The sequence below is a fragment of the Pseudochaenichthys georgianus genome, chromosome 8, assembly GCF_902827115.2.
Source record: "Pseudochaenichthys georgianus chromosome 8, fPseGeo1.2, whole genome shotgun sequence".
In the NCBI taxonomy this organism is placed as follows: Eukaryota; Metazoa; Chordata; class Actinopteri; order Perciformes; family Channichthyidae; genus Pseudochaenichthys; species Pseudochaenichthys georgianus.
The window spans coordinates 24,368,226-24,391,501 of NC_047510.2; the positions used below are offsets into that span (position 1 = coordinate 24,368,226).

At 39.4% G+C, this 23,276-nt stretch overlaps 2 protein-coding genes across 2 annotated transcripts; both read right to left on the bottom strand.

The window, feature by feature from the left end:
- Positions 1 to 2,163: 2,163 nt before the first annotated feature.
- gid4 (GID complex subunit 4 homolog) lies at positions 2,164 to 18,963 on the bottom strand. Its single transcript, XM_034088844.2, has 10 exons — positions 18,577 to 18,963; positions 18,076 to 18,135; positions 17,213 to 17,320; positions 16,449 to 16,550; positions 16,232 to 16,362; positions 16,084 to 16,143; positions 4,194 to 4,351; positions 3,984 to 4,106; positions 3,248 to 3,365; positions 2,164 to 2,902 (listed from the first exon to the last, which is right to left on the bottom strand). Exons 1-10 carry the CDS (start codon positions 18,799 to 18,801, stop codon positions 2,164 to 2,166), a joined length of 1,824 nt encoding a protein of 607 aa, XP_033944735.2. The 5' UTR covers positions 18,802 to 18,963.
- A 347-nt stretch (positions 18,964 to 19,310) lies between these two features.
- drc3 (dynein regulatory complex subunit 3) lies at positions 19,311 to 23,126 on the bottom strand. Its single transcript, XM_071204196.1, has 13 exons — positions 23,060 to 23,126; positions 22,741 to 22,915; positions 22,554 to 22,670; positions 22,250 to 22,416; positions 21,961 to 22,107; positions 21,703 to 21,822; positions 21,492 to 21,606; positions 21,233 to 21,405; positions 21,008 to 21,139; positions 20,560 to 20,632; positions 20,108 to 20,229; positions 19,627 to 19,758; positions 19,311 to 19,502 (listed from the first exon to the last, which is right to left on the bottom strand). The coding sequence occupies exons 2-13, from the start codon at positions 22,883 to 22,885 to the stop codon at positions 19,407 to 19,409; spliced, it is 1,539 nt and encodes a 512-aa protein (XP_071060297.1). The 5' UTR covers positions 22,886 to 22,915; positions 23,060 to 23,126; the 3' UTR covers positions 19,311 to 19,406.
- Positions 23,127 to 23,276: the final 150 nt, after the last annotated feature.

Sequence of the window (23,276 nt, forward strand, 5' to 3'; positions counted from 1 at the left end):
TGTTGGGTGTGTTGGAGCTTAGCTTCGGTGGTGTACACATCATGAAGTGAATTGTCTTAAGGATTAGTGATAGTGACACCCAGATAAAGTTATCTGCATAAAGGTGACGAGACTTGATTTCAGACTCATAAGCACGTACAGCTTAAACCATGTGCTGTCAGTCTTATGTAACCCTAACACAAAACTAGAATAACCAGATGCTTGGATTTCGGTCGGTCTGTGAACAGATATGTCACAGAACAAACAAATGCATTCACCAAACTGAAACGGTGGGTAGTTGAGAACAAAAGTTAGAAGATTGGCGTGGGTTTCTGCAAGGGTGCCATAAGTGGGGGCCGCTTGCCGTTCAACCTTTTGTCCCTGGCTCCTATTTTGCATCATGTCTGGTGCAATCTCATTTTAGCATATGCATTAATGAGTTATCACCATTAACGTTTTCGAACCCTCAGAGATCTTGATCCTCAACCCCTCCAAAAGTCGCATCAGTTCATCCTTGAGTCCATGGGGACGTTTGTACCCGATTTGAAAATAATATTTTAAGGTGTTCCTAAGACATTGCTTCCATGAGGATCAGACAGATAACCCTTAAACAGAATGCCTTGGTTGTTGCCGACGCAGAGGCATAATGCACACTTTTGTAATAGCTGAGGAGGCATTCGCACACATTTTTTAAATTTAGTTAACCAGATAAAAAAAGCATTGAGATAAAATCTCATTTACAATGCTGACCAGACCAAGAAGGCAGCAACGTTACACATAAAACAACACAAACATATAAAATACAGAGAACATAACTAAGAAAACAAAAGACGAAAAAGCAGTCACTACATTGTGCACATTAGGACAGTACGAAAGGTACACTACTTATTACTGCAAGAGCAGCTGGTGGTAAGGACCTCAGACAACTTTAATGTAAGTGCCCTCAGTTAGGGGCTTGATTGAAGGTCATTCCAAGACCAAGGACCATAATTAAAAAGACTCCTTTTTCCAGCCTCAGTCCGCACAGCAGGTACCTAGAACTGTATCCCAGGCACTGGATCTGAGGTTGTAAGAGTCACAAACTGGAGCAAATCTGGCACATATGTACAGTGGAAGCTTTCCTAAAATGGCTTTATACATTAATAAAAACCAATGCTTCATCCTACGCGTACTAAGTGAGGACCATCCAGTTAGGCTATACAGTTTGCAATGATGAGTCCTATAGGGTGCATTTGATATATACCAGACCTTGCTTCCACAGTGTGTGAGTGGACAGGGAGAGATTAAAAATATCAGTTACTGGTTGTGCTATAATCTGAGCTGCAATTTTTAAAAAGAACGGGTCGAGGCCGTCAGGCCCGGCAGACTTTTTAGGATCAATTGAGTGCAAACCCTGTAAGACTTCAGAGACCGAGAAATAAGCTAAATCAAAAACAGGGGAGTTCATCCTGGAATTCTGTCCATCGAAGGTTGGGAAAAATGTTGTGGACTGACTGACAGAGCGAGCTATACAGCTTAAAGAAAAAGCAAGACATTTAGAGTTTACCCAAAGTATTTTTATTTGTGCCAAGCTTTTTTGTAACAAGAAAATACACTCAAGATTTAAATGGTCAGTATATTCTGTGTTATTGACACAACCTATTACTTTATACAAGTTCATTTAGCTGTAAACATGCTTGACCAGGAAACAAAATGCCCACATCATACTGTTCATAATTCAGATAAATATTTACTTTTGCTCCAGACACAAGAACACATCTCTTTCCCTTTCTCTCTGTGCACTCAGCACACTCAGAATGCATACAAGGTTTCCAGTATGGAAAATAAATCATTCAAAACAGTATTAATTAGCGCGTTATGAATGTTAAGTGTTTACAGATTTATAATTTTGTTAATATATTTTCTGCTTATGCTGAATGCCTTTGTCTATGTGTGTACTAAATGTTCCCACAGTCACCTCAATACAACTGATACATTGCCTCATAGTCATAACACAACTATTCTTAGTTACATTCTGAACACATGCTCACCTCACTAGGGAGTTTTATTTGCACAAATCAAATACAAATTGCGGGAAACGGTATTTCGATCTCTGTCTGTACACACAAACTGAAAGATTGACAATAAAGTTGACTTTGAATTTGACTAAAGTCCTTAATTATACAAATAAAGTTAACACACACTTCATCGACTTAATATATCAGTCTGTGTGGGCGACAGGCCGCGCCTGGCTGCGTTCTTGCGGGTGACAGTGGTACAGCGGTTGAGGATCTCCTGGGTCCGCGGTCTGGGGGGCACTTTAGGTGTTGTCGGACCCTTGTAGAGGTTGGGATCAGAGACACTGGGGGGCATTTTCCCCTCTAGGCCACTTGTCGGGCTGAGGCGGTTGCTCAACACGGGGGGAGGCGTACGGCTGAGACGCAGCTCCTGTTCGTTGTAGCTTTGGCTCAGGTTGATGGATGTGGAGCTCGCCCAGGAACTGTTGAGGTCATCGCTGAAGCTGCTGCTGTCGCTCAGACTCCCCTCGCTGTCGGCCTGCAGGCTCAGGGGACGAGGCTCATCTTCTCCGTCCATCTCCACCTTGATTTTGGGCAAAGGGAAAGGCTTTGGGGTCGTGGGGGAGGTGTCAACGTCGGTGGAAGAAGTAATGCTTGCTGCAGACGGAGGATAAGGATGGATATCAACAGATTTTGACCTCTTCTGTAGGAGTGGTAGTTGCATCATGGGTGTGGACGATCGGGCAGGAGGTTGCAGCAGGTTGCCTTGAGAGAGGCTGAGACCTTTGGACTGCTGATCCAGGGACGGCATTAGTTGGTTCGGGGAAGAGTTGCGGCGATCTTGATTGGTGGCTATCATGCGGATATGAGGGTGTTTGTAGGGCTTCAAGTACATGATGGGGATGTAGCCTGCTTTACCATTATATCTGTTAAAAACGACAAAGTGGAGAATGTAGAGGGTTAAAATTAGAATGAATTTTGTTATGCAAGAGTATTTCCAAGGAAGCTTTCACACACACTTTTCAAAAATTATTTAGAGGACCAGTGCGTTGAATTTAGGGTGAAAAGGAATGCACTCTTCCATTACGTTTGCACCTTAATTGTTTCTACAGGAGCCCAGAACAGACAAACCAACATGCTCCAGAAAGGGTCTTCTGAGAGTTTACGTTACTTAAAAGCCACTCTAGGTTTTCTGACAAGCAGTGTATTTAAGTTGGTTCCAATCTAAATCTAGTACACTGGACGATGTTTAAATGTTCAGTGTTAAATACCTGACGAGCCACCAGCCGTTGTCAGACTTCTGCAGGACTTCCACCACAGCACCGATGGCCACGGTTATCTCGTCATCCTTGGTGGCCTTGTAGTTCTTGACTGCATTGTATAGCATTCCTGGAGTGAAAGACATTTCTTTAATACAGTGCTTTGTTGCACCGTTACTTACATAACCAACAATGTTCATCCACATAAGTACTATAGTAAAGTACAGTTTTTACATATTTGTATTTTTGAGTTTTTCCATTTTACTCTCTAACTGTGCACAGCACTTTAAAAAGGAAATGATGAAATGTGTACCCCCTTACATATATTTGACACATATACTTTATATTTCCTTTTTACAAAAAACCCATCTGTGCTTGCATGATATAATGCAGTAAAAAGCTGCTGCTTTAGCCAAATAACACACAAAGTATCTAAACTTAGTTCCACACTGACAGACTAAAACATTATAATCCCCTTGATGAGCAATTGTGATAAAAAAAAATATAATATTCTATCTTATTTCAATACAACACTGTGAAATGAGCCATTCTGCATAGAGAGCACTTTTAATACTCCAAGATAATTTTGTCGTTTATCTGTAATTTGACATTTTGAGGGTTTCTACAACCAACTTTTTCTACTTTCACTTTTAAAAGTATCTAACCCTTTACTGCTGTGTATACAAGCTGTGTGTTGATGGTCTACTGTTCTGATTGGGTACAACTTATACTGTACTTATGCACATACCTCTTTCAGAATTCCCATCTATTTCATCTTCATCCTCAGCCTCATTGTCATCCTCCAGTGTATCCAGGTAGGGGGCAGGGAACCAGGCCATCTTCTTGCTTTCATTCTCCACAAGCCACCACCCTAAACCAACAGGATTTCACGTTTAACAGATCTCAGGGTAATGGGTTGTTGAGGTAAACCATTAACAGGACTCTGAGGCTCGCTCACCTGCTTTGTCTTTGATGAGAACATCGACTTTTTCATCCAGCGCCACTTTGAAAGGCTTGTTCTTGGTGTCTTTGGTCTCGTAAGGAGCCACACACCTGTATGTCTCGGTGACAAACGGCTGGGTCACGTTCCCCACGCCCTGACCCTGTCCTGCATCTCTGATCATTTCATCCTCTGCTGGCATAATCATGATGCTGAGGAAGAGTAGAGAGCCAAAATTATTAAGAATTAAGCAGAAAAACAGAGCAGCTCATTGAAAAGTCTAAATCGTGACTTCTATTAATAAACTGACTATACATTTTTTGGATTGTGGACTAGTCAGGTTTTAATTTAAAGGCTCCTGGTGCAGATCCTACATTTAACATGAACAAGGGCCTCATGCTTGCTGAGAAACTTACATGTTCTATTTTGCAATTATTTCATATTCCTCTGTTTTTTTTTTAATACTCTTATAATATTGTACATGGGGTTTTTACTTAGGGTTGACACTAAGTATCTGGTTACAATGAAAAAGTCAATTTAGGAAAGCTTTTTGTCAAGTTTTATATAATAAAACATATATTCTCAATTAGACATTTTGGAAAAGCTAAAATCCCGCAGAAAAGCCTTCTGGAGTTGGTAGCAACAAATCGGAATTTAAATTTGAAACAAGAATGTTTGGTTATTCTACAAAATAATTTCCTTATTTCTTTGATTGTTTCATCTAATCTCATAAAGGGTATATCAGTCATTACAGTTTTTACCAAATATGTCACCACTCACTCTTTTAGCTTGGGGTGAGTACTATGCCAAAATACTTTCCTAAAAGAGTAAAGGCATCTGCATTATATCATTATATGATGTCATTTTTTAAATGCTTTAAACTACCTGTTATGGGCAAACTCCGGCTGCAGTTCCTGGTCTTTGGGGTGGAAGAACTGGATCAGGTCTGCCGACTGGCAGACCCTCGGGTCGCAGCTCAGAAGTGCATCACAATATTTCTGCAGAAACTTGAGTCGCAGCAGAGACCTGGTGGGACCTTTCTCCCGGCTGACCCTTCTCAGCCTTCTGTCTGAAAGCACACAGGACGCGTAAAGTCAGGATCAACACAGAAATACACTTTGTGACTCACATAAACTGCTGCTGTAAATACATACCTCGATATCTGGGGATGATTCTGTCGGATTGTTTCATTTTACTTGCAGGTGGGAAAGCTTTCTTCATTAGTTTCTATCATAAAGAAAATGGGTAACAGAGTTGAAATTAATAACCAATAACCACACCACACAGGCGCAACACATGAACCAGCTGTATACTCACATGCATTTTCTTAAATTCCGGATTAGTCCTGTAAATCACAATATCACTCTGGTCTGACCAAAGCACGGAGGTCATGTACATCTGGAATAATTCAAATGCAGATGTTAATCACACTGTAGAGAAGAGGTCTCTTAATTATTTTTGTTCAAGTCGCCACGCACTCACTTTGGTCTTCTCCTTGTGCATGACTCCAATTAAACGCACGCTGATGGGATACCGCTGGGCCTCCATGAGGAATCGAAAATAAATAAAGTTGAGTGTTAAAGTTGTGAGGGTTGCTCTCAGACCGGCTCTGATCCTGGGACTGCAGCTCAGGAGCTAGGCAGGTGTATTTATAGTTGCTGCACCTGTGCAGGTATTGCGTCGCGCTATCACTTCGGAAACTCCAGCAATGTGCAGTTTGTAGTCACAGTCTTTATTCTAAATGTAGAGCACTTGTGTGGGCGGAACGTTTTTGCAGTTTTCAAATGATGTCTCTTCAGTGATCGAGAAATGTACTTTATTACATGTTGATGTAGGCTATATATGAGGTGATCTGAATTTGGCAGAGGTTTATTTATATAGGAAGCTGTTAGCTCTGGTGATGGTTCATAATCTTTTCCCTTCAGAATGTGTCTTCATGTCCTGAACATTTGTCAAATTGTAATTGTCTTTTCTTTACATATATTTCTAGCTCCCATCTGTTCATTTTTAGTAATATCAATGACATAAAGAATTCTCTTAGTTGTCTTAGTGCTAGCTGAACTATTAATTAATAGTCAAATGCATCAGTGTTAACACCAGTAAGAAAATAATCGGTTCTTAAAATAGCAGGCATGCATTGTTTGAACTACATGTTGGGAAGTTATTTCCCATATTTGTCCACATGTCTTTCCTTTCTATTTTGTAGAAATAATGTTTCCTTCTCTCTTTGTTGGCTGCAGCACGTACGCCAAACATGATCCACATTCATTGGTCCTCAGCTAGTTTTCTTTCTTCCCTGAATGTGTCTTCCTGTCAGCCTATTGATAACAACAGGTGGGAATTCCAAAATCTAAATGTGTCATTACTCTGCGATTTCCTTTGATTTAGGATGTAGGAATGTGAAGCTTGGTCTCCAAACACCTAAATGGGCATTCATGTGATGCATGTGTGCTTTTAACATAAGATAACGATATGATATACTTTAAAACTTGTTAAGGCTCGAGCCTGTTTTTCAGGTCTCAGGTTCGAAAATTACATTCCCAGAACAAATGACCATATCTTCCCTTCTAAAAGGGTTAAATTAATAATCTTTTTTCTCAAAGTAATGAGAAACCTGTGAGTTGGATGTAGAAAAGTCAGAATCAATATAGATGTTTTTTATTTTAAAGAAAATTCAGATTGAACATGGTAAAAAACTGTAAATTATAGTGTCCGTCCAAAAAATATACTTATAGTGAAAACCATGGGCGTCGCAGCCATTATACAAGTCCCCCCGACTTTTTCAAATGATTAGTTTAGACCAGGGGTGGGGAACCTTTTTCCTCTCAAGGGCCATTTCAATTTTTACAATATGCTCAGAGGGCCGTACAAATTATTGACCTCTGCTTAAAAAAACTAAAATCACAGCCCATTCATTTCATTCTGTGCAAAGAAAAAGCAACCTCTTAATCCAGATATCTCACCATGACTCGCGCATGCATTCACGTGCAGGGTGTGGCGTGACCACCAAAACAGAAAGATATGGACACAAGATGTGTGCAAATGTATTTAGTTTCCTATCCATGTGAACATGATTTAAGTGGGGGGGGACCTAACCTCCTCTAGGGGGGGTCCAGGGGGCATGCTCCCCTGGGAAGATTTTTTTTTAAATGTTGAAGTTAAAAGCATCAATCTGGTGCACTTTGAGAGCAACATTAGGAGATCTATGGACACATCTCTCAACACCCAAACACAACTGTAAGCAGATTTTCTTTTAACTTATGGATATTTGACAAATCACTCCCCTTTCAAACTGTATTCTTCTTTATTAATAACTGTCATATAGTATTTTATACCTGTTTACTTTATTCTTCGTCAATTTATTCAAAATTGACGAAGGCCACTTTCGAGGGTCGTTTTTCCATACATCTGCACGCAGTCTGTAAGGACAATCGGATAACCCACACAGCTCTAGTTCACGCTGGTAACGACCTCGAGCACACCCCTCAAGTCCAGAGATGTAATCCGAAGACATGCAGCAATTTCTTCGGTCGTTAATTCAGAAAAAAAAACCTAGAGCGCTGCCTGGCTACGTTAGCTAGCTGTTTATATTTGCACCTCCAGGAAAATGGCGTATTTATATATATATATATGGCGCGTGTTGCATTGTGGGTAGCTCGTGACGTCACTGTGTGTGAAAGAATGCGGAAAGTCCGTGAATCGGTCTATCCACTCGCCTCACTTTGGAGAGCGCTGTGTCAATGCTTCACTATCAAATCCATTCCACTTGCTTATTGAGAGAATGCCCAAATCAATGAAACTCCGTACCATGTTTTCACTGCTACTTTGTACCAAGGCAGATTCTCCCATAGCGCGCGCATGTTCAAGGAGTGTACTGTTGTCATAGTTGGACAGCTCAGATCTGTTGTATGAAGCGATACCGGTAGCGGAGGTAAGGCACACACACCAAATGTTCGAGAGGGGTCTGCCTGCAGACCTCCACTCTCAGGACAGTTCCGGTGCAGACCTCCACTCTCAGGACACCTCCACTGTCAGTACAGGAAGTGCACGCTAAGAATTCCAAAATAAAATCACCACTATCAGTACAGTGCCACTTTCCAAACAGGAAATGCACGCAAATACAAAATAAAATCGGATCGTGACACTTATTATGTATATATCTATATATCTATAGATATATACGGACACCTTGTATTGTAGTTACTATCAGTACAGCCGCAGCGCCACTTTCCGAACAGGAAATGCACGCAAATACAAAATAAAATAGTACTGACACTTATTATATAAATAAAGTATATATAGATATATATAAAAATAGGGACACCTTGTATTGTTTACTCTCAGTACAGCACCACTTTCCGAACATGAAATGCACGCTAATACAACATAAAATAGCACTGACACTTATTATCTATATAGATATATCTATATAGATATATATATATTTATTTATATATATAAATACGACAACTTGTATTTTTGTTACACCCGCTAGACAACAGTGGAAGGTTCGAGAAACAACCGTGTTTGCCGCGTGCACCGCGGCGGAGGTGGGGAGAACCTCCACCCCGCTGCGGGACCCGTGGGACCCCTGGACTGTGCGTCTTGGTCACGCTTCATATCGGCCGGCGCGGAGGCCCTCCGACAGTGGGTCGCGTTTGCCATTCGATCAGTGAGAGGAGAAAAATGCAACAAAAATTGTCAAAATCCGTTAATACATGGATGAGTGTGTGGGGGGGGGGGGGGGGGCTGGACACAATAAAACCGGGAAAAAGTGAAAAAAAGTCCGAAAATAGGCACTCGAGAGGAGGGCAGAGTCCCCTGTCAACTCCCGTTACATTCCTCCATGGTGTCATTTGAGCGAAACACTTTTACGAGAACCAGGCTGGGGGGGTCAAAAGGGCTTGACCAAGGCCGACCCAAAATGCACGGTGGTCGGACTCATCACCTCCGCGATGAGTCTCCATTGTGATTTGAAAACTTCCATCAAACGACTCCTTCGGTGGGCGGGAAAAAACGCGTCAGAATCGTCACTTCCTGTACTGACAGTGGAGGTGTCCTGAGAGTGGAGGTCTGCACCGGAACTGTCCTGAGAGTGGAGGTCTGCACCGGAACTGTCCTGAGAGTGGAGGTCTGCAGGCAGGCTCCCATGAAATGTTCAGGAAATGGTTAATACAGCGAAAATCAAAGCTGATGATCTCTTGGTTTGATATGTTTTCTCCCCCAGAAAAGTTTTCTCCCCCAGAAAACATGGACATAAGAACATTTTTTTCAAAGAAGAGGAAAGTCAGTCATCAGCTGGGAGCAGGGACAGGGACATCTAGACAAATATTCATGGGGTGGCAAGAGGGTGGCAGGAGAATTTCAGGGCATCCCCTGGCAGAAGTATATGCTGATTTAATCGCAGTCATATCAATCAATGTTAACTTGGAAAGCCACAATATTTATTTTAACTCAATAACATAGGTGACATTATTGTGGCACATCAGTAAATCCTTAAAGGTGGGGTAGGTAAGTTTGAGAAACCGGCTCGAGATACACTTTTTGTTATATTCCATGGAATGCTCTTAACATCCCGATAGCAATGAATATCTTAAGTGCTTTGACAAAAAATCCATAAAAAAATGTCATCTGTGGAAGCCGTGGTACTGTAAAAAGCACGACCAATCATGTTAGCCGGCCCGGCTAAAATAACTGGATGGCCTTCCTGCCTGTCAGCCTCCCATCGGGGCACACACTTATCTCGTGCCCTCATTGGTCATGTGCGCGTTCGTGTGTGTTGGAGGAGGGGCTCTGTAAGGAAGTGGCAGATTTTTTCCAGCTGTGTATTTTCAAATTTTAGCGCACTCAAGCTGGTTTCTCCAAAATTACCTAACCCACCTTTAAATATAAATATATAAGGTGGCAGACATAATTTTAACTGAACAATAACTGAATGAGTTTTTCTCACTCTTAGACCAGCAGGGGTACCAAATCTATGCAGACTGCTGCAATAAGTACATTAATTAACTATCTCTTCGATGTTTGTCTAAATTAATATGATACTATTAACAATCATATTATTCCTATCAGCTGTCAATCACTGTTATGATTCACATATTCAGTGTTATTATTAAATAAACTTTTTTTTTTTAGGAGTTAATGATGAATGTTCCTCAAGATGCTTGCTCACCCTCCTTCAAATTTGAAAGACAAGTAATTACTATCATAAATCAAAAGAACAGTTCAGCGCCCCACGACTTCATTGCAAACAGTTACAACCTTGACTTTAGATCAGAAAGAACAAACATTAAAGAAGTGACTAACTGCATCAGTTAGGGTTAAAAATGTGTATTCAGCTAAAACATATACATCGCTGCAGATATTATCCAGTGGAAAGTCCTTACCTACTGGCCTAGTTAAATCATGTTTATTTTATTATTTTATTATCTTTGCTTTGTAATGCCTGTTGTAAAATGCCATTATATATGTGTTTTTACTGTATGTATTCCTAAAAAGTATTTTAATTTGTTTTGTAAAGCACTTTTAATTGTCGCGTACAAAAAAGTGCTATATAAATAATCTTGCCTTGCCTTGCCTTACAGCCAAACTTGACAGGCTTCTTCTCTGTCATTGTAGACCGCAAATACCTCATTCCTTCCGTCTACTTGGATCCGAAATGTTTCTCGTTTTGCGCTGTCCCCCCGTTCAAATGAAATCGCCGCCAATCATATTTCCAGGCTCGCGCCAGGGCCGGAGGAAGGGTTACAAGGCGCGTCTTGTGCTGCATTCACTTGCACTCGGACATTAGAGATTTTCTCTCATAAATGTCCGATGAGCCACAACTTTTCTTTCAAAACAAAGCTGCCAACTGGGGTGGCAAGGCATTTTTCTGAGGTGGCAGCTGCCACCCCATGCCACCCCGTAGAACCGCCACTGGCTGGAAGCAGTTAATCAGTTAACAGTGATGGCGGCGTTTTACTTCTGGAGAGGAGTTTCGTCTTTATGTCATGATAGAGAGATACAAATACTGAATAGTTTAGGTGAGAAAAGGCATCAAAATGCCAGGTTACTAGTATTTAACATGTAAACAGGGAACATGAATAACCCGATCTCTCTGTGTTCATGTAAACATCATAACCGGGATAATACTCATAAACGGCTTACCGATGTCCATGTAGAGACGCAGTCAGTGTGTTTTACTGGAGCCTTAGTTCGATAAGAGATTATTTTCTGAGTTCTTTTTGAGTACTCTCTCTCAAAATGATAATGTGCATTATGTTTTAATTATACTTCTTATCATTCAGAAGCTTTTTGTGTGTATTTATTTTCTGTGCACATTACATATAGACTAGCTAATATTCTACCTACTGCTACTTTGAGTCTTCAAAATGTCCAATGTCACAGACTGGGACTTACTTTACAGTCAGTTGTATTTACATTCAGTATGACTTGTTATGATTCAATGTGAAAGAGTATAGGCTACTGCTCAATAAATAATTATCACTTCACCACCTCTCTTGACATCTAGGCGCTTGAGAGTGAGTCAGAGGCAGAACACAGGGACAGTGGAGAGAGGTCCATTGCTGAGGTGAGTGATGAAAGGGAAATTACAGTTTAGAGTAAATTGTGATGTGGACTCTCATCCCAGAATTGTAAGGAAATCAGTGGGGATATTGAACAGGAAACATTTCAGTCAAGGGGCATCATATGACCAATATAGACAGAAGAGCAACATTTATTTGAACATTTAAGTCAATAATACCATGGTGAACTTCACATCTGTATGGAGTCAGATCAGTCTCAATATTAATAAATGCTCACAGAAGGATTCACAAATGTATTTTGCGTTTTATATATAAATGACTCTCCACAACAATATCTCTCAATGCACTCACAAATATTTATTGTTGTAAATGTACAAAAAATGGGCATTTAAACTGCTTTTTATTAATTCAAAGACGGCTCTGAATTAATAATCAAATATGTTTCCTTTCTTTACTACTGGATGAAATTACAAAATGTATCCATCATTTCCCTCATGCTAGTATAGCCACATAAAAACCAAACCACCTGTTAAAATGCACCAGAATACAGGAAATCTATTTTTTTTTTTCGGGGGAGGACCCCACCCCGTTAAAAATGTCCCCCCCCACATTCAGGATGCTTCCTACACCCATGGTGAAAACTAACCTTGGATGATGGGTTAGTAGACTAAAAGCTTTAGGAATCCAAAGTACAACATATAATAAGTACCCTGTATCAAGATTGATGCAAAACAAGTGATATTTGACATTTTTAGACAGATTTAGCAAAAAACCCCTCTTCTGGGGCCATTTGGGTGGATTTTCCATATCTCTGGCCCCCCTTGTTCGATTTTGACATGTGACATCTCTTTCTGACCGTTAGACCCAATAGAATCCAAGGGAAATCGTCCCGCACACACTCATGTTAAAAAAAAGGTTGTGTCTCATCGCATGCTAGCTTGCAGCAGAGGGGAGAAATATCCTACTCTGATATCAAGCAACGGAAAAGCTGTTGTATTGCTTATGGATTATCAGAACATCAAAGGGGACACAGACACATTGGATTAACCTATGGATTAACTACAGCATCGTTTTTATCGTTTTAATGCCATTGAAGACCAGTTTAGACCAGACAAAGACGAAGGTAAGCCATGTTAGCGTTGTGGGCTACCTAGCGCCACTTGTTTTGATGTACATTTTTGTTGATAATGAGTTTGTATCTTTCAGTGTTGAGGTGGGCACCATTAGATTCTGTGTCTCCTTGCGATCATAAACGAACTAGGATAAGTAATAAGGGAGCTAGGAGTTATTATCGGTTCAGTAATAGGTTAGCATTTTTCGCTCAGGGGTCATTTAGATGCTTCTTATGAGACTTGTGTTTTGTTTTGGTAAAAATGGTTTATATCGTCAGTTAGCTGAGATTATTCCCGTTAATCTGGTATAACACATTAATAGGTTCTTAAATATTAAGATCCCCTGAGACACAGTGTCGTGAAAAAGAAAAAGAAAAGTACCCGCTGGCGGGGACCTTGGGGCTTAACAGGTTAATGATCCCAAATTGGCACATTTCTTCTTTTCAGCAGCATGGAAAAAAGTATTGCACATAATTAGAATACAAAAGAGTAGAAAATAAACAATTATACAATATGTACATCTCAAAATAGAAGATAAAACAGAACTAAAAGAGTGAAAATATAAAAGTTGATCTGTAAACTATCTGACAAATAAAACATTGTTGAAGGGCAACACAATACAGAAGTGGGATATTATTTACATTTAGTGCGCAAGAATAGGGGTTAGGAGTTGCCCTGTGTATTTGACATTAGATTTTTCACTCCACTTATTAGTTGATTTCCATACCAGCCTCACTGTGTCAGAGACTATATGAGGTTCATGACCACACATGCTGCAAAAGGTTTGAACAGTTTGGATCCTGACATGCACTCAAAAGCCAGAAGGACTCAAACCTTTTTTTGTACACCACTGCCATCTAGTGCTGGCTGTCTCTTCTGTGCACAGGAGATTTGACTTAACTTTACCCAGTCATGCAGTGCTCCTGTACCCTAATGGTTAACGCACATTACCAAACAACTGTCAACGTCCCCCGGTAATTTTTAGCCAGGAACCTTTGCTGTATGTTGTACCCATCCATTTATTTATTGAGTCTTTCTTTATGACAAAGCAATACAAAACTTGAAAAAAATACAGTGAATATCAACAGGCTGGCAATGGTTACTTTCCCTTTAACGTAAAGATGGACATCTTCATAGAAAAATGTATGCAATATGTCAAATCTGAGAACTTAATTTCCTTTATTCTCTTCTCTCGACTGTCCAAATGCCTCACTTTAGTGTATGCAACTGTGCAAAGACAAATTTGTATTATTTCTTACTTTACCTATCAGCAAGTATGACGTTATATGTCTCTTTAGGCATTGCTCTGCTTAGAACAATAGATTCTAAATGTAATCAAAATTAGGCAGCACTACAATACTTTTGGTACAAGATACTTATTACTCTTTTCTATATCATTATTTCTCATTGCTTTTATATGCATATATCAACGCCAGTAGACGAAATAACAATGCATTTTAGATTTAGAATAAATAATACACAATTGTATGAAATAGTTAGCTCTTTATTTCTCCTCACTCACAGGTGTTTTATCATACATCGTCTTCTTTAAATCAGGATTATTAAACCAAGACTTAGAATGACACACTCCCATATAAACATCCAATTCTTACATTGCACATTGTGTTCTCTGTTATATGATTAATAAAAAAGAAGACTATCCTCTTCAATCCACATAATTGGGTACAAAAAATATATAGTGCCTCACAACCCATCACATCCGCTCCTCATGTTGCAGCTGAAAGTCTCTGAGCAGCACAGAGGCGGCAGGCGGTGGACATGCATGCTCCAGAAGAACCCTTACATCAACCCTTTCCAGAAGAAAACAAATTTTTTGCACAATTCCTCTCAAACAGACATATTTTCTTGATTCTGTTCAAATAAAACCATATCAACCTAAACATGGAGCTTAACAAACATTTAAAATTGTAAGGCAGCTGGTTTTTATTGTTCCTACTTCAGACCTTTTTCCATGAGCAACAAAAGGTGCTTTTTGTTTTAATCAAAATGGTTTATGTTACACATTGTAGATACGCCGCTATATTATCTGAAGCTTTTTATGTTTTTTCCAACTATTGTGAATTTGGTAAAGCCAAAAAAGCCATTTCCAGCCTCTGAAATTAGGAATTTTCCTGCTTCTGTGTTGAATGTATATAATATAAAACTGAATAGTTTGGGACTTACAAAACAAGACATTATAAAGAACATATAAAATAATCGGCAGGTGGATTAATAATGACAGTAATGACAGCAGCCCTACAGCTAACAGCTTCTTAAAATGGAAGTAACAAATGTGAATAAAACCAAAGAAAATGTTGCATTGGCAAACTGTGTTGAAGATTAATATTTAAATCAGTTAATCGTATTAATCGTTATTCATTAATTGTCCAGTCTGTCAAAATGCACAGTTGGAATGTACTTCAATGGCCCGCTTCAAATGCGGGCCATTAAATAAATAATTTTTTAATGTAAGCTTTTTCTTAAGCATTGTATTTCAAGGTTGTTCTTGATTTGGACAATTAATAAAAAAGTAGATGCATTTTGAAATCCTACCTATGAGTGACCTTTGGCTTGCATAAAGACATTTTGATGTGAAGTCATTTGAAGACTATTTGTTGAGTTTTTGACTGTGTTGGAAGTTGAAATGGATGGTTAATATATCAACAATGCTGTAAACGTTACCCCATCACACCGTCCCTGAGCAACAAACCTAACTTACAGTCTTACAGACCTTGCATAAAGAGTGAATCATTGTTCATCATTGCTGCTTTTGTATCCCCTCCATCCTTCTCTGCACGGGGCGGCAAAGTGATGTTAGAATAATAAATTGAGGCTTTGCTGAATATAAACTCTCCTAATATTTATATAAACCTAATGTTCTTTTCTATTGCAACTCTCATTCAGAAGGCAGTTATGTTGAGTGTATCCACTGAAGGATTTCCATGTCCAACAACAAGGGAAGCACATCATTAAAATAAAACAGACCAAAAATAGGACAAATAGGATAAAAAATAAAATCTGAGGTAAACATGAGCTCTACAGTGAATCGATCATCCGTCACTGATCTCTGTCTTTCTCTCCTCCTCCAGTGCCCTTTTTCTTTCCGTCCACCATAAGAGTGGACTTACACGTTGTATTTCCCAGCAGTGCGGAAACATGTCAGCTCCGATCATGGCACCAAAGGGCTCTCCGTTGTTCCCGTCCTATTTAACCACGGGCGAGCATAAACTGTCCCCTTCTCAACTCGATACCTGCGTGTGTGTTTGTCACCGAAACTCATAAATAGGAATACTGTGCTCTGGAACATTGTTTAGGTTTAGTGACTGATACCTGTAAAGGGAAGGAGACAAAGAGAAATAAGAGCGATATATACATAAGAAACGTGTGGCGACTGTAGTTCGTAATGTCTGATAGTTACCATTCTGAGCTCCTATGGTAATAATACCCCTCGATAGTGGCCGTGGACTTCTGGAAACAGATGTAATAGAAGCCAGCGAATGAGGCACCGCTGATGTCTTTGATAGTGTGGTCTGGAACTAGAAACTGCTCCTGAGAGAGCAGAAACAAAGAGTGGAGGTTATAGTTCAGAGCGAACACAAGAAGAGAGAGAGAGGTGTGTAAGATGATGGACTAACCTTCCACCTCATGAAGACATAATCACTGTTGTCCAGCAACTCATAGTCAAAGTCGTCTGAGTTGAAGCTTTTGGCATAATTATAAAAAGGCTGGAACTTGCCCTGTAAGAGTTTAAGTACTGGTTAGAGAAACATTATGCTAATACAGCAGCAAATGCCTATCATCCCTTGATACAAACTTAATATTAAAGTTGCAAGGAGATCTTTTCAAAACAAAATAAGACATATTTCTATGAAGTGTCAGTGAACTGCAGTGTTTCCCATACATTGATTTATGTGTTGCAGGGCGCCACAATTAAATATTGTCCGCCACAAATGGATCTAAAAAAAAAATAATACTATTTTGGGAAGGTGCCGTGCGGTCACTGCGGTGCCCGCACAAATAGAATCAAATTCTGTGGGAAACACTGAACTGGTTATAAAGAGCTGCAGATTCCAGATGCTTACAGCATTTTGGGTGAATGTAACTTTTACTGTGCCTTTCCCATCATATTGAAGGCTACTCATGTTGTGGTTGCTCAGTAAATGTATACATTCTGCTGTTATGGTGTATATTCATCTGATACAAGCCTCTGAAAACACCCGCAAACACAAAACCAATGAATGCACAAATAATGTTGCACCATTTGTGCTGTTGGTCAATATAAACTTGATTTAAAAAAAAATCTTACTTCATTTGGCATTGATAAATAACCAAGAAAAATCCAACAGAAAAAGTAACAACCATTCATTTGAACCCAAATTCAAAGTTAAACTGTACATACCCAGTGCTTTCTGTCAACGTCTTCATCAGCGTCCCACTTTCTAGTTAAAAAAGGCCTTTTTCGACTGATGATTTCACCAGCAAAAAACGTTGTGAGAGTGGGATACTCCTGTAACAAAGACAAAAGGGAAGAGAACATTAATACATTAATTGTAGTTTAATTTGCTTCCAAAGTGTATGCCTGGATATTGTTATCAAAATGCTTAAAAAGGGAACTGTTCTGTCAAGCCATCACTGTGCAACATGAGATTGATTTAGATTTCCAGCATTTCCTGTTTATAAAATGCAAATGTTATGCAGCAGATGAATTAAGAGATACACTTATTTAGTAGCCATTGTTCACATTCTGGATATCTACATGCACTTGTTCATCTTCAAACATGAGGGAGAATCGTCATCCTTTTGCATGTTGACTTTCTGCATGTAGTTGTTTGACAGATGCAGATGCACTCAGGCAAACACTTAAATAAGATGTGAGCAGATAACAGTTTGTTCTCTCAACCTTTATTTCTCATAAACAACGTATCAGTTGAAAATAATATGTCTCATTACTACCACACAAATGTTGGCTCCTCGTCTTTCATGCCTCTCTACCACAGCCACTTCACTTCAGGATCCTGTTGACATTTCCCCCCTCCATATGTTGCGTAATGTCATGGGTATACAGCTGACACAATTACGCTATGGACCTGAAAGAAGAGGTCAAGCCTAGAGGCCTAATATTTGTCTACCTTCAAATATTTGTTAGTGTTTAGCCTGCATCAAGCAAGTAGAAACCAGTTCCCACTTGCTTTAACAGTGTGTGCTTATTCTATGACTGAATAAAGGTCAGTGTTACTACATCTGAGCTATCTCAAAGCTCACCTCAGTCAGCCCCTTGATCTTCAGGTATCCACACAAATAGGAGTCCTCCACAGTCACATGCTGCAAACAGATTTAGACAAATTATGAAAAACAGCAGAAGTGCTCTATACAGAGACATATTGTACAAAGTAGGCATTCAGGCATTATATTTACTTCCAGTAAGTCTGCAGAAATTGCTGTCAAAGGCAATGCTACTAGGTTCATATGTATACATATTTATGTAGCTAGTTGCAAGAAATGCTAACGTGTTTGGGTAGTAAGAATACTACAAAATGGGCAACGATAATGTTAGTTATTGCAAAAAAGTGCAAACTCAAAATGTCACAGTAAAAGCCTTGCCAAATAAACGTGTCAACGTGTCAGCATTGTATGACAACCATAAAGATCTTACCAAGCTAATATCAGCCAAGTTAGCAACTAGGTGTACAAATATGCTGACTTTGCATATAACCATAAAAACTAATGATTTAAAAAAAAAAGTGCGTGTCAAAAACACATTACCTGCAAAACAACCTCAACCGCGTAGGAGTTGCCTTTGCTTTTCTGAAAGCCCCGAAACTGTGAGCCGCTGTACAGCAGCGAGATGGCCACCCCCGGCTGGGAGGTGTTGATCGGGGCAGGAGGAACAAGAGAGGCCGAGGATGTGCAGGCCGAGCCGGGGATACTGCAGCACGCTGCTCGGACAGGCATGATGAGCGCTAAAGTGTCACCGTCAGCAACCGTCATGAACTTTATGACTGAGCACACCACGGCTGCACAGAGAAAGAGTCCTGACAGAGGGGCTGCCAGCTGCACAAAACCCCAAACTTTGTCTCAATTTTTGAAGCTGTCCATGGACTGTCTACGGAGGAGGGATACTGCAACGTTTCACTCCAGAATCCAGCTTTCTTGAATTTCATTGGCTGGAATCTGGTACTCGACTGGAGCAACAGTCTTATTGGATAACATCACGAGGTGCATTCTGGGAGTTGTAGGATATTTCACACTACACTACAAACACAAGTGAGTAACAAGTTAACAACCTATGGTAACAACCCAATTTTTTTTTATCCAACATTCCACAAGTCTGGATACAAATACATATGTATTTAGTTTGTGTTATACATACTAAATATGACAACACAGAGCATAAAATAAGAGAACAGGATTTCCCCTCATCTTTTGGTCACATTTTTATTTTTCACACTACTTATTTTTTTAAAAGCCTTAGAAAACATTTTATTTAACCACACATGTTTGAATCATTGAATATAACTCATTTTTATTCAGAATTTCCAAGTTTGTAATATTTTGTTTGTTTGTGTAACCAAGTAGATACTACTGAAATGATGCTACTGAAACTCCTCCAGCTGCACCAGCAGATGGTCCATATATCTGTGGAGGTCTTTGATTCGCATGCGATTCTCCTTAAGGTCTTTGTCTTGAATCTGAAATAACACATAAATCAAAAAAGCAAAACAATAACAAGACTGTGAGATAAAAGGGAGAGGTTTGTCATCCAGATGAAAATAAAAATGGGCTGTTTGTTTTAATGTAAATTCAACTCTTTACCCCTTTAATGAGGGCCACTTTCCAGGAATTGGCACGTGAAACCAACTGAGTCTCTCGGTCATTGATCTTCATCAGGTGGTTATCGTGGCCGGTTGCCAGTGCATCCATCACTGTCTCTTTGTCTGTAAACAGCTGCACACAGAGAACACAGGGGAGACAGTGACATTGGTGATAGTCCATGTTCTCTGACTCATTCAGGTTAATCTTTTGTCATCTTATCAGGGGAATATATTCAAATGAGAATGTTCTTTCTCCTACTATATTTGCAATATCATATTTCTTTGCATATATATATGCTAAATTACATTTGCTAAATACACAGCATCTTCAACATAATGACAATATTTTTTAATTTTGTGGGTGTTTTTTTCTCTTTCACAGTTCTGTTTAAGATTCATCAGAGCACAACTGAGAGATACAACTATTTTTTACAACAGTTCAAATAATTCTATATTCTATCGTAAAAAAGGATAAAACTCACAATTCTAACATCATCTGGCAAGAATTCATCCAGGTTGTCCTTGCTGGCGTCGTCCAGAAGTGCTAAAGCAGACACTCGCACCTTCCCATTATAATCATCCTCAAGATCTCGACATTGCGCAAATGTATGACTATGTCAAGGAAAGTCTAAATTGGATTGACGATCCTTTTACCATAACTGTGTGTATGTGTGTGTGTGTGTGTGTGTGTGTGTGTGTGTGTGTGTGTTTGTGTGTGCAGACATGTGCACAGACATTTAGACATAATTGATTTTCTGTCAACAAAAAGCGGTTAATTGCTATGCAAACCAGATTTGATTATTTTACAATCGGACCTGGAGCAAGTTTCTTCCCCAATTCAGGGAAAACATTATCTCAATAGCTTGACCCTGGGAACAGATGTGTTATTGGAAATTATTCAAAGCTCATGAGCCGATGCACAGTCAGAAAGGATATGTCCCCTGGACCATTTCAGTGAAGTAGCCAACCATCTCCGAGATGTTGATGTCCAACCTTTTGGTGATATCCTGAAAAAAATAGAAGGCTTCATTACAAAGAAGAATTATAAATAAAAATAGCACACATTTTTGGACATATGGGAGATAGCTAAATAATTGAATCTATATATATCCAATCTACTATAAACTAGGCAACTGAACGTGTCACCTTAGACTTCAAACGTATAGACACAGTGCAGTTTTATGAATAAATGAATAAGATACACAATGTATAGAATGTGGACACACACACACACACACACACACACACACACACACACACACACACACACACACACACACACACACACACACACACACACACACACACACACACACACACACACACACACACACACACACACACACACACACACACACACACACACACACACACATACTGACCTCCAGCTGGCTGACCATCTGAAACTCCAGCGTCATGAGGCCTTTACAGAGTTGGTTGATTTCATCATTGCACTGGTTGATCTTGACCTTCAGTAATTCTCTGTCTGATAACTTCCGCATGTCCACTGTCCTCTAGAAAGAAAAACATCCTTATATTGGTTGCTAAAAGCTGCTTTACTGGTCCATCTAAATACGGCACAGTACAGTCTGGTCCTAACACCTTACCTCTTTGTGTTGCTGCTCGAAGTTTGCCAATATGTGCAATGCTTTCTGCTGATATTCAATCACAGTCTCATTCTGACCAGTGAAAAAGCAGTTCACTTCTTTGTCTCTTCGTTTATGTTCAGCCAAGCCTGTTTCAAATATTTGCTTGCACAGATCCCCCATTTGTTTCTCAAATGTACGGGTATGGTTAAGGAATTCAAGGTCTTTTTTCCTGTGATTACATAACAAATTATTATTATTACATTTGGTTTAAAAGGATATATTAGAAGCCGATCAGTGATTTCAGGCACGCGGTGCAGTTTATCTGCCTCTTGGTCGTCGTTGAACATGCACTTAAACAGGTCAGAGCCATTCAGGAACTCCACAAAGGCATCCTATCAGGAACATCATTTTTACAAAGTAAGTTTAAGAAATATGAGAGCTCAGTGGAATATAATGTTGATGATAACCACATGTCAGCTTCACTTTACAGTGTGTAATTTGGCTTCAGTCTCCTTGCGTTGCTCAGCTTTTTCAGCTTTTTGCTTGAGCAGCTCCTCACATTTCATCTCCTCGAGGACATAGCGGTGTTTGATAGATGCTTCTTTCTTCTGTACATAGACACACAAGACATAGACACACATTAAGTTACACAATATCATCACAACAAAATGTAAATAGCCATGTGGAATTTTCACACAACCTAAGACATACTAATGTTTTATTAAAAACACGGCACTTATACTTACTGTATTTTCGTCAAGTAAAGTGTAATCTAGGAACTTCAAGTCTGGAAAGAAGGCTGCGATGAACAATGTGTAATCGCCTTCCTTACTGCAAGGGTTTCCAAATAGGTTGATGTTGAACAGGTTCTTGAACTTCCTGAGATAGAGCACCTTTGAAATGCATTCAAATTGTATGAGATTATGTTATTTTATATTATGAAACAAAGTACAAATCTTATATTAATCTTGCAATATAAATGTAGCATTTTACACATAATATGTGACAGATTTATACAAGAAAATGTTGTCGTACGATGTCCAACTCTCCAAGGAGGTTGTTCGCAATGGAGAAATGAGTGAGTCTCTCAAGTGTTTCCATGTTTTCGAGAACAGAGATTTTGTTGTCGGACAAATTCAGCACTTCAAGCTTCTGCAAGGACTCCAGACCTTCAATTAGTTCTATGCCGTTGAATGACAGATCTAAAAGACATATTTGGAGTAAATGTCATTATTACTCAAAGTTACTTGGCTCATATTTTAAGACAACATCTTTGATAAAGCCTGCACAATCATTTAAAGAAAGCATAGCAAAACATAAAAAACAAAACTTAATTTACCAAGCCATGTCAGATTGATCAGATGATCCAGACCCTCAATGTTTTCAATGAGGTTGTTATTCAGATTGAGTCTGGCCAAGGATGTGAATTCCCATAAGTGGTCAATCCTCAGGATGTCTGTGAACAAACAACCTTCAAATACCTGGAATCCAAATCACAGTGATAAACCACATTTTATTTTACTTACTTCTGAATTCCAGACATAGTTTAAGGATTTCATCGAGCTGGGTTCCCTCGTCATTGGCAATGCCCTGACCTTTATCTTTGGGTTCTTGCTCCAATATTGCCCGCTGCAGCAAATCCTCATTTATCAACATACCACGACTCATCATCCTTGTAGGGTACTATTTACTTCACTCCCACTGCTCAAAGGAGAAAGTAGATTGTATTTTGTAGATTTAAATGAGTTTACCAGACAAACATCATAGCCAACATTAGCCAACAAAAAAAAACTAGTAAGAAAAACTGCAAAAGTATTTTAAATACAACAATCTATGCAATATTACCTAATTTAGCTAGATAAACTCTAACTTCTTGCCGCTGTTGTTTACACACTGTTACATAGCAACCGGCTGAACCTAAGCTGCGTTCAAGTATGTTCCAAAAATGCTGTAAAAATAAACGCTCAACTCCGAACATTATTGCTTTTCTTATGAATGAATATAATAACAACACACATTAAAATAATGGTGTCCACGATGAAACTAAGACTTGGTGCAACGT